Raw genomic sequence first — 15,950 nt, 5'->3', positions numbered from 1 at the left:
ATTTTGTTAATGGTTGCATATCTTGAAGTTGTCGTAATAGAAGAGGCGACTTCATAAAAAACTTGTGCGATATGGTTCACACTGATAAATGCCTGCCTCTAATGTGTAGTTTTCACATTAGAGTCAGATGACTCCTTTACATTACAACTGTGGTTTTTATTAGCAATGGACTAAATAATGAAGCCATGTGGTATGAAAGGGGATGCCTATTTACCCAGTAGTTTTCTTTTGTTGAAAGGGAGCATTTTAGCATCTGGTGGTTTTAGCCGCAAAACTCTCAAACTGGAGTCTGTGTAGACCAAACCAAAGTCAAAATTAAACTTTGAAATTTAACTTCAAACATGGTCTCCAAGATAATGCTGACATTGCTGCTGAACAGGTGATATGACAGTGTTTCCTTACATTAGTATCAGTTTCATGCAGGGACATTTGTAGACAGAGCTTTACTCGAGCACAGATTGCAGTGCAAACCCCCCTAGGAAGTTGCAGATAATAAGATTGTTAGTTGTGAGATTGTTGCATCGTTCTTACTCACAGCTTGGTACCCATGTCATTGTGACTTCTGAAGTGTGTGTGGCAGCGGCGTACAAACTAGAGTTTTTGCCAGACTCATCTGTCTGATCTCTGACCAACAGTCTGCCTGTCATGCAGACAAGGCTGTCTGTCATCATTTCATTGTTACAGGTTGCTCTTGGTGATTTACAGTATTTCCTTCACCTGGCTGTACAAATAGAACTGACAGCATCTTTCGCTTAAGTCATGATATAACACACTGGAAACATCAGAGTCACAGGTGTTCTCACCAGTGTTTAACCCAGTTCAGTTCAGTTTCTTGTGCAGACCATACCAAGTTCATCAAAATGCAGTAAAGTGTCCCATCTTACTATGGCAACTGTTTCCCCCATCTCTGGGATGTGGTCCCACCTGTCTGTCACGATCCATTCAACTCCATGTCTCCTCCAGCGTTCCGCTCGTCCGTCTGTTGACATCCAAAAGAACAGAATCTAATGAGCTGTGGCCTCCATCATTTCATATAGTCTGCAGCATTATTGTGAGAATGCTGTTTTTCTCTCACTAACTCCAATGGAAACTTTGATATGACACCAGAGACAGGTTCAACTGTGTTCAACTCGCTGCCATTTAAAAACCTTTCACTCCATTGAAATAAAAACTACATTACCACGTTCCTCCAAGCCTTCTGATTCTTACGGTCTTCAAATTATTTTCCTCGCTCTTACAGTTTTCTCACAGGAGGTCATAGTATCCATTCAGCCATTTCTACTGGTTAAACTGGGAGGGAGCTCGGTAAGCCGCAGCTGCTTACACACATTCCCATCACTGTGATGACATCACTCTTCCACTCTGCTACATATTACACTGCAGCCATTTTAACTATTACTCACTTGACATTTAACCTTCTTCATAGAATATTGTGCTAATTAAGAATCCATCAAATACTTTTCTAGTAAAATTCAACTGCTACATTTGATATATTTCTGCATAGTTTCTCTCCTTTCTGCTATATTTTCACTGTTGGTTTTGTATTTTCCTTCTTTTCTTCTTCTTTTGTTTTTAACCCTTCATCTTTTACTGCTGAGACAGTGCTGCTTTTTTTTTTCAAACCTTTAACCAATTCTTACCTACTTTTGTGTAAGTGTGTTAGAAAAATTCTCTCAAAATTAGGCTCAGAGTCGCTGGATACGATTAACACAAAACATTTATTTCTTGCAAGAAAGAGACAAGTCCGCACAAATCCACACAACCTGTCGGGAAGATTGCTCAGAGTTGTCTTTCTGACAAAATGGTGCTCCAGCTATTTATGTTGTTTATGCTTGCTGATCACACAATGTTATGAGAAAAGGCGCTTTTCTCACCATTCATTATTATGGGAAGGAACATTCAATGTTATGGGAAAAGGTGCTTCTCTCCCCATTCCTTGTTATGGGAAGGAACATTCAATGTTATGGGAAAAAGGCATTTCTCACCAGTTAATATTATGGGAAAGACTAGTACCAGAGTCAAAACACTTTTGGCTTGAATCATAGAAGAGGAAAAGATGGAGGGACTCTTCTGTCATAGTATAACTATATCATTTTTCCAACAAAGTGGTACTTTTCTGCCTTCGTCCAGCTCCAGCGCCTTTCAAAATACCTTTCACAGCAGTACCTTCCAACTGTCCTTTTTGCATTTTTCTTCTATTTTCTGTACTTTTCTGCCTTCATCTAGCTCCAGGTCCTTTCAAAAATACATTATAGGCCTTTTGAAACTTCAGCAAATTACTTTCAACTAAATTTTTCTGCATTTCAAATTTTCCCTACCCTATCTTGCTCCATGTCCTTTCAAAAATACATTTCAGGCCTTTTGAAACTCCAGCAAATAATTTTCTGTTAAATTTTCACATTTTTCTGAAGTGTTTCTCCTGTTTCTGAATTATTCACTATTACTTTGCATTTTTCTTCTCTTTTCTGTAGTTTTCTGCCTTCATCCAACTCAAGCTCCTTTCAAAAATACCTTTCACAGGAGTACCTTCCAACTGCTAGTCCTTTTTGCATTTTTCTTCTCTTTTCTGTACTTTTCTGCCTTCATCTAGCTCCAGGTCCTTTCAAAAATACATTTCAGGCCTTTTGAAATGTGCAGCAAATAATTTTCTGCACATTTTTCTGCAGTGTTTCTCATTTTTCTGATTTATTTTATTTATTTGTTTTGTTTTGCATTTCCATCCTTTTGGAACTTTAGCAAATACCTTTTTTGCCAAATTTTCACTATTTTTAGCATAGTCAGCTATCACCATTCAGGTCATCAGCATTCTCACTGCTGTTTCACAGGAACAGCTTTTTCTAGTTTCAATAAGCTGTTTAGTTGTGTCAGATTACTGTGGGGTCCATGCAGTGAATGTGGATGAAATAGAAGCTGCTCAGCATCAGAAGCATCTTTCTGTCCACCTTCTCGCCTGGCTCCTCTCCCTTGATCCTCCTCTCACTATGCTCCCAACCAAAAGGCAATTGTAAAATCTGTAAATGAACATGTAAATGAAAGCATATCTGTGTATAACATTAACTGAATATGAACCTGTGATGGGAAATGCAGTCAAGTAAACATGGTGTGTTCTGAAAAATAAAAGCTTGTATGTCCATCTGTTGAAAAAGGGAGTGAGGGCTTGATCAACTGTTTGTCTGTTTTTCACTTTTAGTACTATTGCCTATATAGTAAGGCTCAACTGTGTGGGTTATACAGTATATCAGTTAGTTTGTTGATAGGGGCCGTTCGGTCTCTGTATGACCGGTGTCAGAGTTTGGTCCGCATTTCCGGCAGTAAGTCGGATACGTTTCCGGTGAGAGTTGGACTCCGTCAGGGCTGCCCTTTGTCACCGATTCTGTTCCTAACTTTTATGGACAGAATTTCTAGGCGCAGCCAGGGCGCTGAGGGAGTCCGATTTGGTGACCTCAGAATCGGGTCTCTGCTTTTTGCGGATGATGTGGTTCTGTTAGCGTCGTCAGGCCGTGACCTTCAGCTCTCACTGGAGCGATTCGCAGCCGAGTGTGAAGCGGCTGGGATGAGAATCAGCGCCTCCAAATCCGAGACTATGGTTCTCAGCCGGAAGAGTGTGGAATGCTCTCTCTGGGTCGGGAATGAGATCCTTCCCCAAGTGGAGGAGTTCAAGTATCTCGGGGTCTTGTTCACAGTGAGGGACGAATGGAGCGTGAGATTGACGGGCGGATCGGTGCGGCGTCTGCAGTGTTCTGGGCTCTGCACCAACCCATCGTTGTGAAGAAGGAGCTGAGCCAGAAGGCGAAGCTCTCTATTTACTGGTCCATCTACGTTCCCATCCTCACCTATGGTCACGAGTTGTGGGTAGTAACTGAAAGAACGAGATCGCGAATACAAGCGGCCGAAATGGGTTTCCTCCTCAGGGTGTCGGGCTCTCCCTTAGAGATAGGGTGAGAAGCTCAGTCATCCGGGAGGGGCTCGGAGTAGAACCGCTGCTCTTCCGCATTGAGAGGAGTCAGATGAGGTGACTCGGGCATCTGGTTAGGATGCCCCCTGGACACCTCCCTTGGGAGGTGTTCCGGGCACGTCCCACTGGGGGGAGACCCCGGGGAAGACCCAGGACACGCTGGAGAGACTATGTCTCTCGGCTGGCCTGGGAATGCCTCGGGGTCCCCCTGGAAGAGTTGGAGGAAGTTGCCGGGGACAGGGACATCTGGGTTTCTCTGTTAAAGCTGCTTCCCCTGCGACCCGACCCCCGGATAAGCGGAAGATGATGGATGGATGGATAGTTTGTCAGCAGCTCAGGCATAGCCAGAGATTCACATCTGAGTTTAGCTCGTAGTTTGAGACTTACTGTAGTCATCTTGTTATTGTGCTGCAGTCAAAGGTGCTCTGTCACAGACTCTCACTGCTACATTCTTATTTGGGTTTGGGCCCAGGAGCGGGGCCTGAGGGCACTGCTTTTCAGTTGAAAAATGGGTCTGAATTTCTGTCTTCCAAACATAAAATTAAAAAAATCAAACGGCCCCTGAATGCCAGAGAAAGCTCACTGAGCCCGACTTCAAAATCGAACACAGTGACTCGACAGATTATTGGTAATGATAGCTGCAGTAATAGAAGTATTTGTTATCATTTCTATCAGTTTGTGTCTGATTAAATAGGTTGCATACACAGTTATGTCTAACTTCTACTAGTGACCATGAGGTTGTGGCGTTTGAATGTGCAAACTGGAGCAACTTATTATAAGCTTGTGTTGCTAATAATCGTTAGTCTTGTCAGTGAGCACAACAATAAACTTAAGCCTATAGGTTTTTCAACTTGCAAGTGGAACACGGTTAACTTCATGTGGTGTCATTCCCACACCCAAGTTGAGTTTAATGCAACACAGTATGTGACAGTGGGGAGAACCCAGTGAGCATAGTGAAAACTTCATGGTTCACTGAAGTTTGTATGGGCGTTGGACATTACTTGAATGTTAAGGGACGCCTATATGATGATATATAGACACAAAGTAAATTATCCTTTACCCTTCATTAACACTTTGAGTTTTTAACCTTGTGGGCACATCAAAATGAAGTAATGGATAGACCTACAGAAGGAGGTCCTCCTGTGGTCTTTGAGGACATGTAGGTGTTATTAATGAAGTGAGCTGGCTTATAAATTGGAAATTATCATGTAATACTGAGGATTTATGAGTCCTTTCGGAAGCTTGTCCTTTATATCTGTATGTGTTTGATTAAGCTGAGTGGGTAGAGATTATGGACTGGAAGTGAGTCCATAACCTCTATTCGGAATGTATTCTGATCATTCAGAATACATCCATTCAAGTGTCAAGTGACCAGGCTTAACCTGTGTGTGTTCAGGTCCGCTGGATGAAGATGGTCAACCCCATGGTTTCTGCACAGTAACCTACTCATCAAGTGATCGCTTTGAAGGACACTTCACCCATGGAGAGAAAAATGGCCTGGGCAAGTTCTTCTTCTTTGATGGAAGGTACAATATAGATACAAAGTTGTGTCAATGTTTATATGTAATGCAAATGAATACTGAATTGTCAAGTTTTTTCCTATTAATGTTTGGATCAGCTAGAGGGAGGCAGTTGAAGATGCTCTGCTGCTCAGGATTGCTTTGGTCAGTCGGCCAAGCAGATCCAATCTAATTACACGAGGCAGCTTTTTTTTCCCTCGTCTAGCTCAATTTTGCTTTACACAGCAGCTAATGGTAGGAGGTTTGACAACTCTCTCCTTGCTTTGTAGGTTGTGTGAAGTGTGTTATGTTGTTTTTGTATTTTGTGCCAGAGCAGCATCTCTGATGCTTGATTTCATATTCATAAACAAACACTGTGGCTCCTGTTTGTTTAGACATAAGGAGAGAAATAAATTTAAGATGATTTAATTTCACGCAGATGAAGAAAATAATCGTGCCATACTGACTGGGCTCTCATCTCCACTTAACACTTGTCACTCTTGATGTGACTGTGTACTTCTGATGTGTTCTGAACAATTCTTACAAAATCCACTGTTATCCAAAGGCAAAATTATTCCTGTAGCACATTTTCCAAGACAAGATGTCAACATTTGGCATTACAGCACTGTTTTGAATGTCTGTGTTGTGTTGGCATTAGATGTACGAAAGCATATTAGTTTAAACATGGTCCCTTTTGAGTGAAAAGGGGGTGAACGGTAGTTTAGGTTATTAAGTAATTGATCATTTGTTCACTAGGCAATTGGAAAGTATACATTTGTTGCTGCTCAGAAACTCTCATTTCCATTTTAGTTTATTGAATTAAGTTTTATTTTTAAAGCGTAAAATCACAAAAAAATGTAATCTCAAGGCACTTCAATAACAAAATCCAATTTGAGCCAATTAGAGTCCAATTTATTGTAATACAATCATAATACTATCAAATCTAATTAATTGAATTCCAAATTAATGAAATTCATACAGAGCCAATCAAAAAAAAAAAAAGTAGCCTAGCTAAGGAAATCAACAGATTGCACTGAAACTTCTCTTTGATCTAATCCCCTGTCCAGAACATGCATGAGGAGACTGTGGAGAGAAACGACTTCCTTTTAACTGGAAGAAACCTCTATCAGAACCAGGAAGGGCAGCTATTTGATTGGTTAGAGAGGACAGGAAAGAGGGGACAACACGCACCATAACACCAGACCAGGAATACCTGCTGAGAAAGAGATACGCAAGTTTATGACAACATTAATGTCAATATGTAATGTACATAGAGAGCAAGGAGAGCAGAGTAAGGAGCAGTGCATTATGGGAGGTCTCCTGGTTATCTAGGCCTGTAGCAACATAACTGTGGGATGTTTCATGATCACCTGAGCCATCCTTAATTGTAAGCTTTGTCAAAAATGAAAGTTTTGAGTCTAATTTTAAAGGTAGAGAAGGTATCTGCTTCCCGGACATATAAGGGCAGGTGGTTCCATAAAGAGGGGCCTAATAACCGAAGGCTCTGCCTCCAATTCTACTTTTAGAAACTCAAGGAAGAACAAATAGACCTGCAGTCTAAGAGCAAAGTGTATATAGTGTTATATAGCTATCATACCTGGTTATTGCAATCCAACTTTGCTATAAACCACCTCTGCTAACAACCACATTAATATTAACATGTAGTTAATATCCACCATGGGAGCAGATACTCTGGACAATGCTTAAGCATTGCGTCATCCAAAAAACAGGTAAATGAAAGGTAAAATCATCATTGGAAACGAGTATTGGAAGTCGTAAAATAACACAAGTTTCTTGAAACTGCTTACTTGGTAAGTTACTGTTAGTAACTTACTGTAATTTACTTGCCTGTTCTACATCCTCCCCTCAGGGTAAAGATGCTGAAATAATAGGGAAAAAAAACAATGGCTTCAATAAGCTCTTGTCACCCCACTTCCTACCAGCTAAATAACTGCAACTTTCTGCTATGTATTTCGTCACATGCTGTGGTCACTTCATGATGCGTGTTTCATTTTAAACAGTTATTTTAGTCCTTTAGTGTATCCTAAATGTTCATCTATTTTCCTATTGTTATTTAATCATTTCTATATAATTTACGTTATTCATACTCAAGCATTGGAGTGACCCTTCTTTCTGATTATATTGTCAGCAACAATATACAGAAGATATAAATTATATTAAAAGCTCTAGAAGAATTAGACATGTCACTTCTCCTGCCAAAGTTTTCTTGCCCTCCCTCTCCCCTCCCACACACACCTGGCTTGGCGCGGGAAAAGAGGCAGGGCTCAAGTCATCCCGCGGGAACGTGATTCATTTCCACAGAGGAGCAGCAACGTGAGGAGCACCTTTTTAAAGGTATGAAAAGTTTATGGTTTGTTAAAAAATGTCGACAGTATGAGCTCATCTAACGTGTAGTGACAGAAGTGTAGTGACGGAAAACTACCGATTCTTCGGTGCAGAATTTAACTAACTAAATCAATAAAAATAACTCAATGCAAATTAATGATGGCTTGCTAGCTTGACCCTTGCTTTATAACTTGGAAGAAAATTGGCTGCAACCTGTTATCGTAGACATTGTTAGGATGGTAGGAGTTTTGGTACCATGTGAAGGCTAAGGATGACGGTAAGCTAGCAGAGTGAGCGGCGCGTGCAGCAGTGGTGCGTCACATCGTGTGTCACATCGTGCGTCACATCGTGCGTCACATCGTTCACAATTTGTATGGTATCATGCATACATGTTATTTACCAGAGAATTAAGAGTCAGCATTTACCCAGAACATTTGATTTCTGACTAAGGTGCCAAAAATGCATATCGTGGCATTAAAAAAATGAGAATTGATACGTGCTAAATAACTTGGTTAATTGAAGGGTAGATGTAAGTTTTATGTACCTGAATTTCTTTATTTAACAGATAACTGACTTTGGTAAAATGGAGAGATATAGGAGGAGAAGGAGGATTCCACCAAATGTTGATGCCGAACAGCACATCAAACAGAAAACTGATAAGGCTGGTCTCACAGAGCACTTTATCAACCCATACAAAGGTTTGTTCTTAAATTTCTGTATGGTCAACATGTGCACATGATAATGATAATGGAAATGATAATGACAATGGAAAAACTATTGGACGAAATACATTTTTAAAGAATATATATATTTTATGTTAGTATTTGTTGTCATTTGACTTCAGAATGAAATTTTAATGATAGAATAAGAAAAATAAATTCTGAAAATAATATGCAGTTACAAATGGAGATTATTCTGTTGTAATATCATTGAGTCGTTATCATCAAGGATTATTTCTGTTGTCATGACTGATTTTCTATAACGTTCTGTGCTACTGTAGATTTAGAGACGCTTTCGGCTGAACACACTTCTTTGTTTGATCACCCAGCAATGGGTGCAGTGTTGTCCATTATATTAAGCAGTTTGTGCAGAATTTTATATTTCCACGATCACTTCTCGTGACTATGGAGCAGTCTCCTGAACAGAGCCAGCCATCTTTTCCAATTGTAATTTCTTTAAGCTCCTCGTGCACAAACGCATTATTCTGTGATTAAAATGGAAAAGGGACACACAACTAAAAAAAACTGTCATCACCTAAAGTGCATAGTGCATAATTAGAGATCACCTTTGTTATGTAGTCTGATGTGTTGGTGGGGGTGAAGATTAAGAAAATTAAAAAGGCTGCTCAGGATATCTACTTTTTCTGGTGAATTTCTGCATTTGTCTGAAAAAATATATTAAATTGGTTGCTATATTTTCAAATGCATTATCACAACACATTATATAGGTACTTTGTAAATGACACAAACTGCACTTTAACTACATTGTCTAGGGTTAAGCAAGTTTGTTGTGGCTTGATACTAAAGGTATTACAGACTCAACACACTGATTATACGTATTGTTGTTCTTAATTTCGTCCTGTTGTTGTTTCTAGCAAAAATCTTCCCTTGAAGTCAGTGAGCAGGATGGTGACACTACTCAGGTAGATTCAGTTGTAAAGTCCCCATTTAGGCCCCGCCCCTGTGTACTTGTTTTGAACGTCCCCAAAAGTATTAACACACTGAAGGACACTGATATCAATTACATTGTCAGTTTTAGATATAAAAATAGTCTTTGTTGATTGATGCCTCACAATTATAAATCTAACATATTTTTCCCTTGGTATAATTAACTTGGATATCATAAAAAAATGTTTTTGTTATGTTTGTACGTAAAAGCACATCCTTTTTTATTTCAGCTACCATTTGTACCTGTGGAAACATTTCCACTTGATAAAACCTACGTAAATGATTCAGAGACTAAGCGGAGAAATGTAAATATAATCACTTGATCACTTTTTTTTTTTTTGATAATGAAGTTTTGTATTTCCAGCCTGGACATACCGTTTTTGCTTTAATAATTTCTTATTTTTATCACAGTCACAAATGTCCAAATTGCGATGTCACCATGAAAAATGCCTCAGCCGCCACAGAATTGCAGAGGAGCAGCAAAATTCTAAAGAGAAACAGCAGACCATGATTTTAAGGAAACATGCAGAACTGGTCAGACAACTGGCAGAACTTGATAACCTTGTGAGTAATATTCTTAAAATTTAGCAGAGATTTGACAGTCATAGTCTCTTTTTTTTATCTTTGTAAATGGGATCTTGTTAGTTAACGTATTGCTACGTAATGATCTACATGGGTATTTGTTGCCTATCAGTTGGATACGCAACTAACACTTGTTTCTCAGTCTGCAGTGAAAAAAAGGCAATTGTGCATTAAAGAAACAAAGCAATGTGACGCAGTGGTTTGCATTGTAGCATACAGCTCATATCCAAGATATGATTCCCGGCTGGTGGAGGCATCTTCTCTTTTGTCCCCTCCACTCAAATGATTTCACATAATACATGCAGTGACCTCTCTCAAATATTGGTCTTGTGCTGTTCATTCTTCTTTCAGATTGCATTTTGTTGCTTTCAAACTAAAGGGTTTCTTTGAAATAAATATGGTGGATTTTATTTGCTGTTCTCATTGAGTTGTATATCAGAGGAGTCTACATGCATAGGAATATTCTGACATCAGCCAGATTAAAGATTTTACTTCTTTTATTTTTTATTTATTTTACTTAGTTCTATTAGTGATCTGTTCTTAGTTGATATATCATGACATTGTAGACCGTAATTACGCACTATTGTCCCAAGAAACTAAAACTGGGATATGTTGGAGTAAATTCTCAGTCATTCAAGTCATCCTAAGTGATCCTAAGAGCTTGAGTAAAGACAACTGGACTTCTTGGAACTTAAAGATGTCTCACCATAGCCTTTCAGATAAGAGATGAAACATCTTAAAGATCCAAGCAGTCCAGTTGCTTTTACTCAAGCATTTACGACTATAATTGTGATATTTTGTCATCAAGAATAGGGTTAGTAAATGTTCCTGTGCATGTAAACATGTCCTTAGTCCGTCTATCTTTTGCACAGCCAAAGCAACTACAAAACACCAACAGTCAGAACAATGCATTCTTTTTCCTGACTATGGTCACAGGCAGTTATTTCTTTTATCGCACATCTAATTTCAGTACACCTGCATAGGAGTTACTGGGGATTTCTTTAACATTGCTCAGTGCAGTGTAGTTTCCCTGCTTGGTTCCTAAAGTTCTGTCTTGATTTTCTAGATACATTTCTTCCACATTTCCCTTTTGACATGCCTTTTCTTCTCGATATCCTCAGCTTAATTCCCCACTTGATGATGCAACTGAAGGGACTTCTTGGCATGATGACATTTAGGTATGTTTACGGAATGAGGTTAAAAATGGAAGCTGTAATAATACTCTGTGCACTCTTGGTAATATATTGCCTTTACATATAGTTTTATGTCAAGGTAAAGTAATTTTTTTTCCCTCATTTTTAAGACTAGAGTTCCTCCTGCCATTGCAATACCCTCATCAACTCATGAATCACATGAAAACCAATTGCTGGAATCCTTTAAGGCAAAGAAAGGTATTTTTCTGAATTTTGATAACTGTGCTGTAGATTTTGAAGCTCTTAAAAATGCTTTTCTGTAAGGACGCAATTATTTTTAAAGATTTGCATGCTAAATCCAGTTGTTTTCTTTCTATTCAAGGCCACTACCTTTTATGGAAACAAATGATGAATCAGATTACAGACTATAGTGATGTTGACTATGCTCCAGACTCTGAAGATAAAACTTCCTCTGAGCCTGAAGAGGATGCACCACTGGAACTAGTTGAAAAACATCCACTACGTTCCATGCGATATCCTTGCTTGGCACTAGAAAGCCAAAGTAATAGTTCAGAAAGTCCCATAAAAAGAAACAGAGCAGATAGCACTGCAAAAACAAACTCAGGCAGCCATCAAAAAAGAAAGTTCTCATTAGCCAGTCCAAAGAAGGGCAATACAAGTATTCCTTAGAAAAACAGAGTTGAACAAATATCTGACACAATCAAAGTATTGCCTCCCTCGAAATTTGGAGCTTGCCGTTTATATAACAAGAGGAACTATTGTCTCTTTTGCCTTAAGCCCACATAAAAAATTGCAAGGCACCTGGAGACTGTACATGGGAATGTGGAGGAGGTTGCGCTAGCAACACAACATCCACTCCCTGAATAGCTCCTTATCAGGCCACTGCAGAGCTTGATGACGAGCTGATAATTTGAATCAGGTGTGGTGGAGGAGGGAAACATCGAAAACACATGCAGCGCATTGGTACCCGAGGACCAGAACTGAGAAACACTGTCCAAGAAGATGTGTATATTTGGGTGGTGATTAAGTGGTGCCACTGTAGTGATCTAGGCACAATGTAACTGTGATTGCTTTGCAACTTGGTTTTGTGTAACTGTTTTCTGAAGTTTTGCTTGACTGTTTTTGTTACCCAAATTCTTTCTGCAGTGGAGGACACAGTTATGAAGGAAATGAATAAAGCTTGAATTTAAAGCTTACAAGGATTTAAAACTTGGTAATTATTAAAAGAACATTTTGAATTTACGCAGATATTTTATTACAATGTTAACCATCGTTGGGAGTGAGGTTGCAACGTGAAATAATATTGTACACAATATTTTCAACATCAAATTCTATTTTCAGTTTGCACAATGTCAGGATGAAAGTCTGATGGTTGGGCCTCACCATAAGAAATACAGGTTGTTGGACAGAGTTTTATCACAAAGTGATTGAAGATCTACTGCATGAGATTCTGATGGAGTTTCTGCATTACATTTAATATAATGTGATTTAATTTGTATATTTACACAGCAGAATCCTTCCTTGGCAATTCCTCCTTTGATAAGCTGGAACATAAATGTTCCTTTTTTAGTCACTTGAGACAGACAATACAAATGTTGTATTCACACTATGCAATTTTGTCCATTGTCCAATTTTTGATCCAGACTCTTCTCCCCCAAAGGTGACTTTAATCATTTTGTGTATGACTGATAACTCCAAAAGTGACTTGTCCTCATTTTCAAAGTAAAATTTCTGCATAGAAAAAAGTTTAAAAAGAATACGAGGTGATATTTGTTATGTGAAAATTAAGTGACATTATCCACGTCATTGTGTTTGTAAACCATTCAGAAATAGGTGTCCCCAAAGTTGGGGTGTGGCGAAGTCCGACCCCAAAGACTACTTAAGTGTGTGTGTGTGTGTGTGTGTGTGTGTGTCACTGTACTTTCTATGATCATCACATCCACATTTTTCTCTCTCAGTGATTTTAAGATATGACCAGGAGAGATTACTTTGACATGGGTCTATTTTAAATTTTTTTTTTACTTTTTTGGCTAACCCTTAAGTTTGTAGCACAGACATTATTCACATTGTCCATTTAACCTTTTGGGTAGAAATATTTGAATGTAATTTAAGATCTGAGCAAGGGTAATTATTCTTGGATATATGACGGTGAATGAATCGAATCACTGGCACAAAGCATGCAATACCGCAGTATGATAGATAGCGCTGTATCCAATTCAACTATCGCTAATAGAGCCACTTCCTGTTGACGTCTTCACCACCGACAACAACAAAACTAAGGCATTCGAGAAAGATGGCGAACGAAGAGCAAGATGAAGCTACGTCCCTCTACATTTGTGATGAGCTGGTTATGGGACAAACGCGATGCACAACTGTGCATTCTCCACCGCATTGTTTTTTTCTTTCTGACAGCAGCGACAACAGTAATATCGTCTCCTTTGACTTCCAGTTGACGATCGTGGGAAAAAATCTCGAGCATGCGCACAACGCTCGATCTGACCAACTGTCGTCTACATGCACGTTCACTGGGCATTTGGATCGAGTTATCCCGGGGTCTTAATTCGATCGCAAGTAATCCGATTTGATTTCATGTCAGATTAAGCTTGTTACATGAGCTGAATAACTCAATCTTATTGTAATTTAGCCATTAATTCGATCCGATGGCACGCATGTAACCGCACTGTGATATTGAGTGATATTGAGCGTGTTCTTTTGACATCAACAATTCAACCTAAACCCACTGAAGAAACGTTTTCCACATTAATGAACTTAATAATAATAAAAATTCTACTAATAACTAGAAAAAAGATGTTCTGGTAAAACAGCAGTGAGAATGCTGAAAAGCTGAATGGGGATAGCTGACCATGCTAAAATAGTGAAAATGTAGCAGAAGTCAAGTGAGTAATAGTTAAAATGGCTGCAGTGTAATAGTGGAAGACAGATGTCATCACAGTTCGAGGAATGTTTCTAAGCTGCGGCTTAACGAGCTCCCTCCAAGTAGAACCAGCAGAAATGGCTGAATGGATACTATAACCTCCTGTGAGAAAATTGTGAGAACAAGGAAAATAATTTGAAGACCGTAAGAACCAGAAGGGTTAGAGGAACGCTGTAATGTAGTTTCTATTTCCATGGAGTGAAAGATTTTTAAACGGCAGTGAGTTGAAATTCTTTATTAGTTACATTGGCAAAAAGAGGGCAACTTTTCCTACATTTTAAGGTATAATTTGTTTCTCTAAGTTAAACTGTATGAAAGTTAGAGAAATTTGTTTGAATAGCAGAAAATGATTAAAATGATCAGTGTGTCACTGCTGGCTCTTCATTCATAAAAATCAAGAAGGAGAAAAAAATGTTCATGTTTTTTAAACTTACATATTTCAAAATTGGCATAATATTTGAAAAAGCTGAACCATTTGGCAATAGCTGAATGTCTTGTGACCCATTTAAAGTTTGAATGGTGTCTCTTGCTGAAAGTATGCAGAAGTAGTCAGGTTGAAAAGAGGAGGAAGAGTTGAAAGCATTTCCCATTCATTTGAATGACGAGAAAATTTGAATGATAGTTAAATATTTTAAAAGGTATACAAGTCAGAAATACGAAAAGATAGAGCATAAATCCCCTGAAGGAGCTGAACGTTTTGAGACAATAAATCGGTGAAAGTATGCAGGAGTAGTTAAAGTCCCCAAAACAAACATAAAAACTAAGATGTTGAAATAATAATAATAAAGGGAAACAGGAAAACAATTTATTATAAATTGAGCGTGTTCTTAATCAGCATTCTCACAATAATAATGACTAATTCATTTGAGAAACACTTTACATCGTAAAAATAGTCTCAAACTGCTACAGCAGTTAAACCCATAAAAACAAGTAAAGCCATGAAAACAAGTAAAAACAAAAAAAAAAAAAATTAAGAGGATTAAGGATTTTAAATTTTAAGAACTTCTGGGTTGCCTTACCTGCAGTTCACTTTAACTTGATTTACATTGCTGCTGTCTCCTGTGTTTCCTCTGTCTGCAGTACCTTGGAGGGTTTCTATGTAGATGATGCTCTGCAAGGGCAGGGAGTGTACACATATGAAGATGGGGGTGTCCTTAATGGAACATATGTGGACGGTGAGCTCAACGGTCCTGCTCAGGAGTTTGATGGTGAGGCCCGCCTGGTATTCAAGGGCCAGTACAAAGACAACAGCCGCTGTGAGGAATGCTGGGTTTACTACCCTGTGAGTCAGCACAGTGCTCATTTCTACACATTGGCTATGTTCACGTGCACTGAAAGTTCTGATTAGAAGAAAATAAATAAAGACGACTTTTGTGCATGTTGGTGTGTACTATGGTGTGCCTAGGATGGGGGCTGTGTGTTTGGGGAGGTGAACGAGGACGGAGAAATGACTGGGGACTCTGTGGCGTACATCTACCCTGACAGCTGCATGGCCTTCTATGGAAGCTTTGTGGATGGCGAGTTAATTCAGGCTCGCCTTGCGAATCGGATCTCCAAACCGACTGAAAGGCCACGCTTCGAATTCACACCCAACAGTAAGTAGTGAAGTCATCAAGTAAAGATAAAAGGCTATTTTTTTCAGGTGTCCATTCATCACTTTTCTGTGAAGATAACAAAAGCTGCTGCTAGAGCAAAGTCAGAGTTGACAGAGTAGCTATATAAAGTGCTCTAACTGCTGTATGTTTTCAATCTATGCTTCATTAAGTTGGGCAGCCATTAGTATACTGTTGTTTGTTTGAATTGTTGTGTTGT

The 15,950-nt window shown here is 39.0% G+C and overlaps 1 protein-coding gene across 2 annotated transcripts in view; it reads left to right on the top strand.

Annotated features, from left to right (window-relative positions):
- Positions 1-15,950, top strand: part of setd7 (SET domain containing 7, histone lysine methyltransferase) — a 31,856-nt gene that overhangs the window by 435 nt on the left and 15,471 nt on the right. For both annotated transcript variants that reach the window (XM_072396300.1, XM_072396301.1), the window contains exons 2-4: positions 5,352-5,481; positions 15,219-15,420; positions 15,544-15,733. In XM_072396300.1, the coding sequence (XP_072252401.1) occupies positions 5,352-5,481; positions 15,219-15,420; positions 15,544-15,733 (522 nt within the window). The remainder of the gene's footprint in view (positions 1-5,351; positions 5,482-15,218; positions 15,421-15,543; positions 15,734-15,950) is intronic.

This window comes from Leuresthes tenuis, unplaced genomic scaffold (genome assembly GCF_036924035.1).
Source record: "Leuresthes tenuis unplaced genomic scaffold, fLeuTen1.0.hap1 SCAF_11, whole genome shotgun sequence".
Classification (NCBI taxonomy): domain Eukaryota; kingdom Metazoa; phylum Chordata; class Actinopteri; order Atheriniformes; family Atherinopsidae; genus Leuresthes; species Leuresthes tenuis.
The sequence above is the reverse complement of the archived record's forward strand: the minus strand, read 5'-3'. Positions and strand labels throughout refer to the sequence as shown.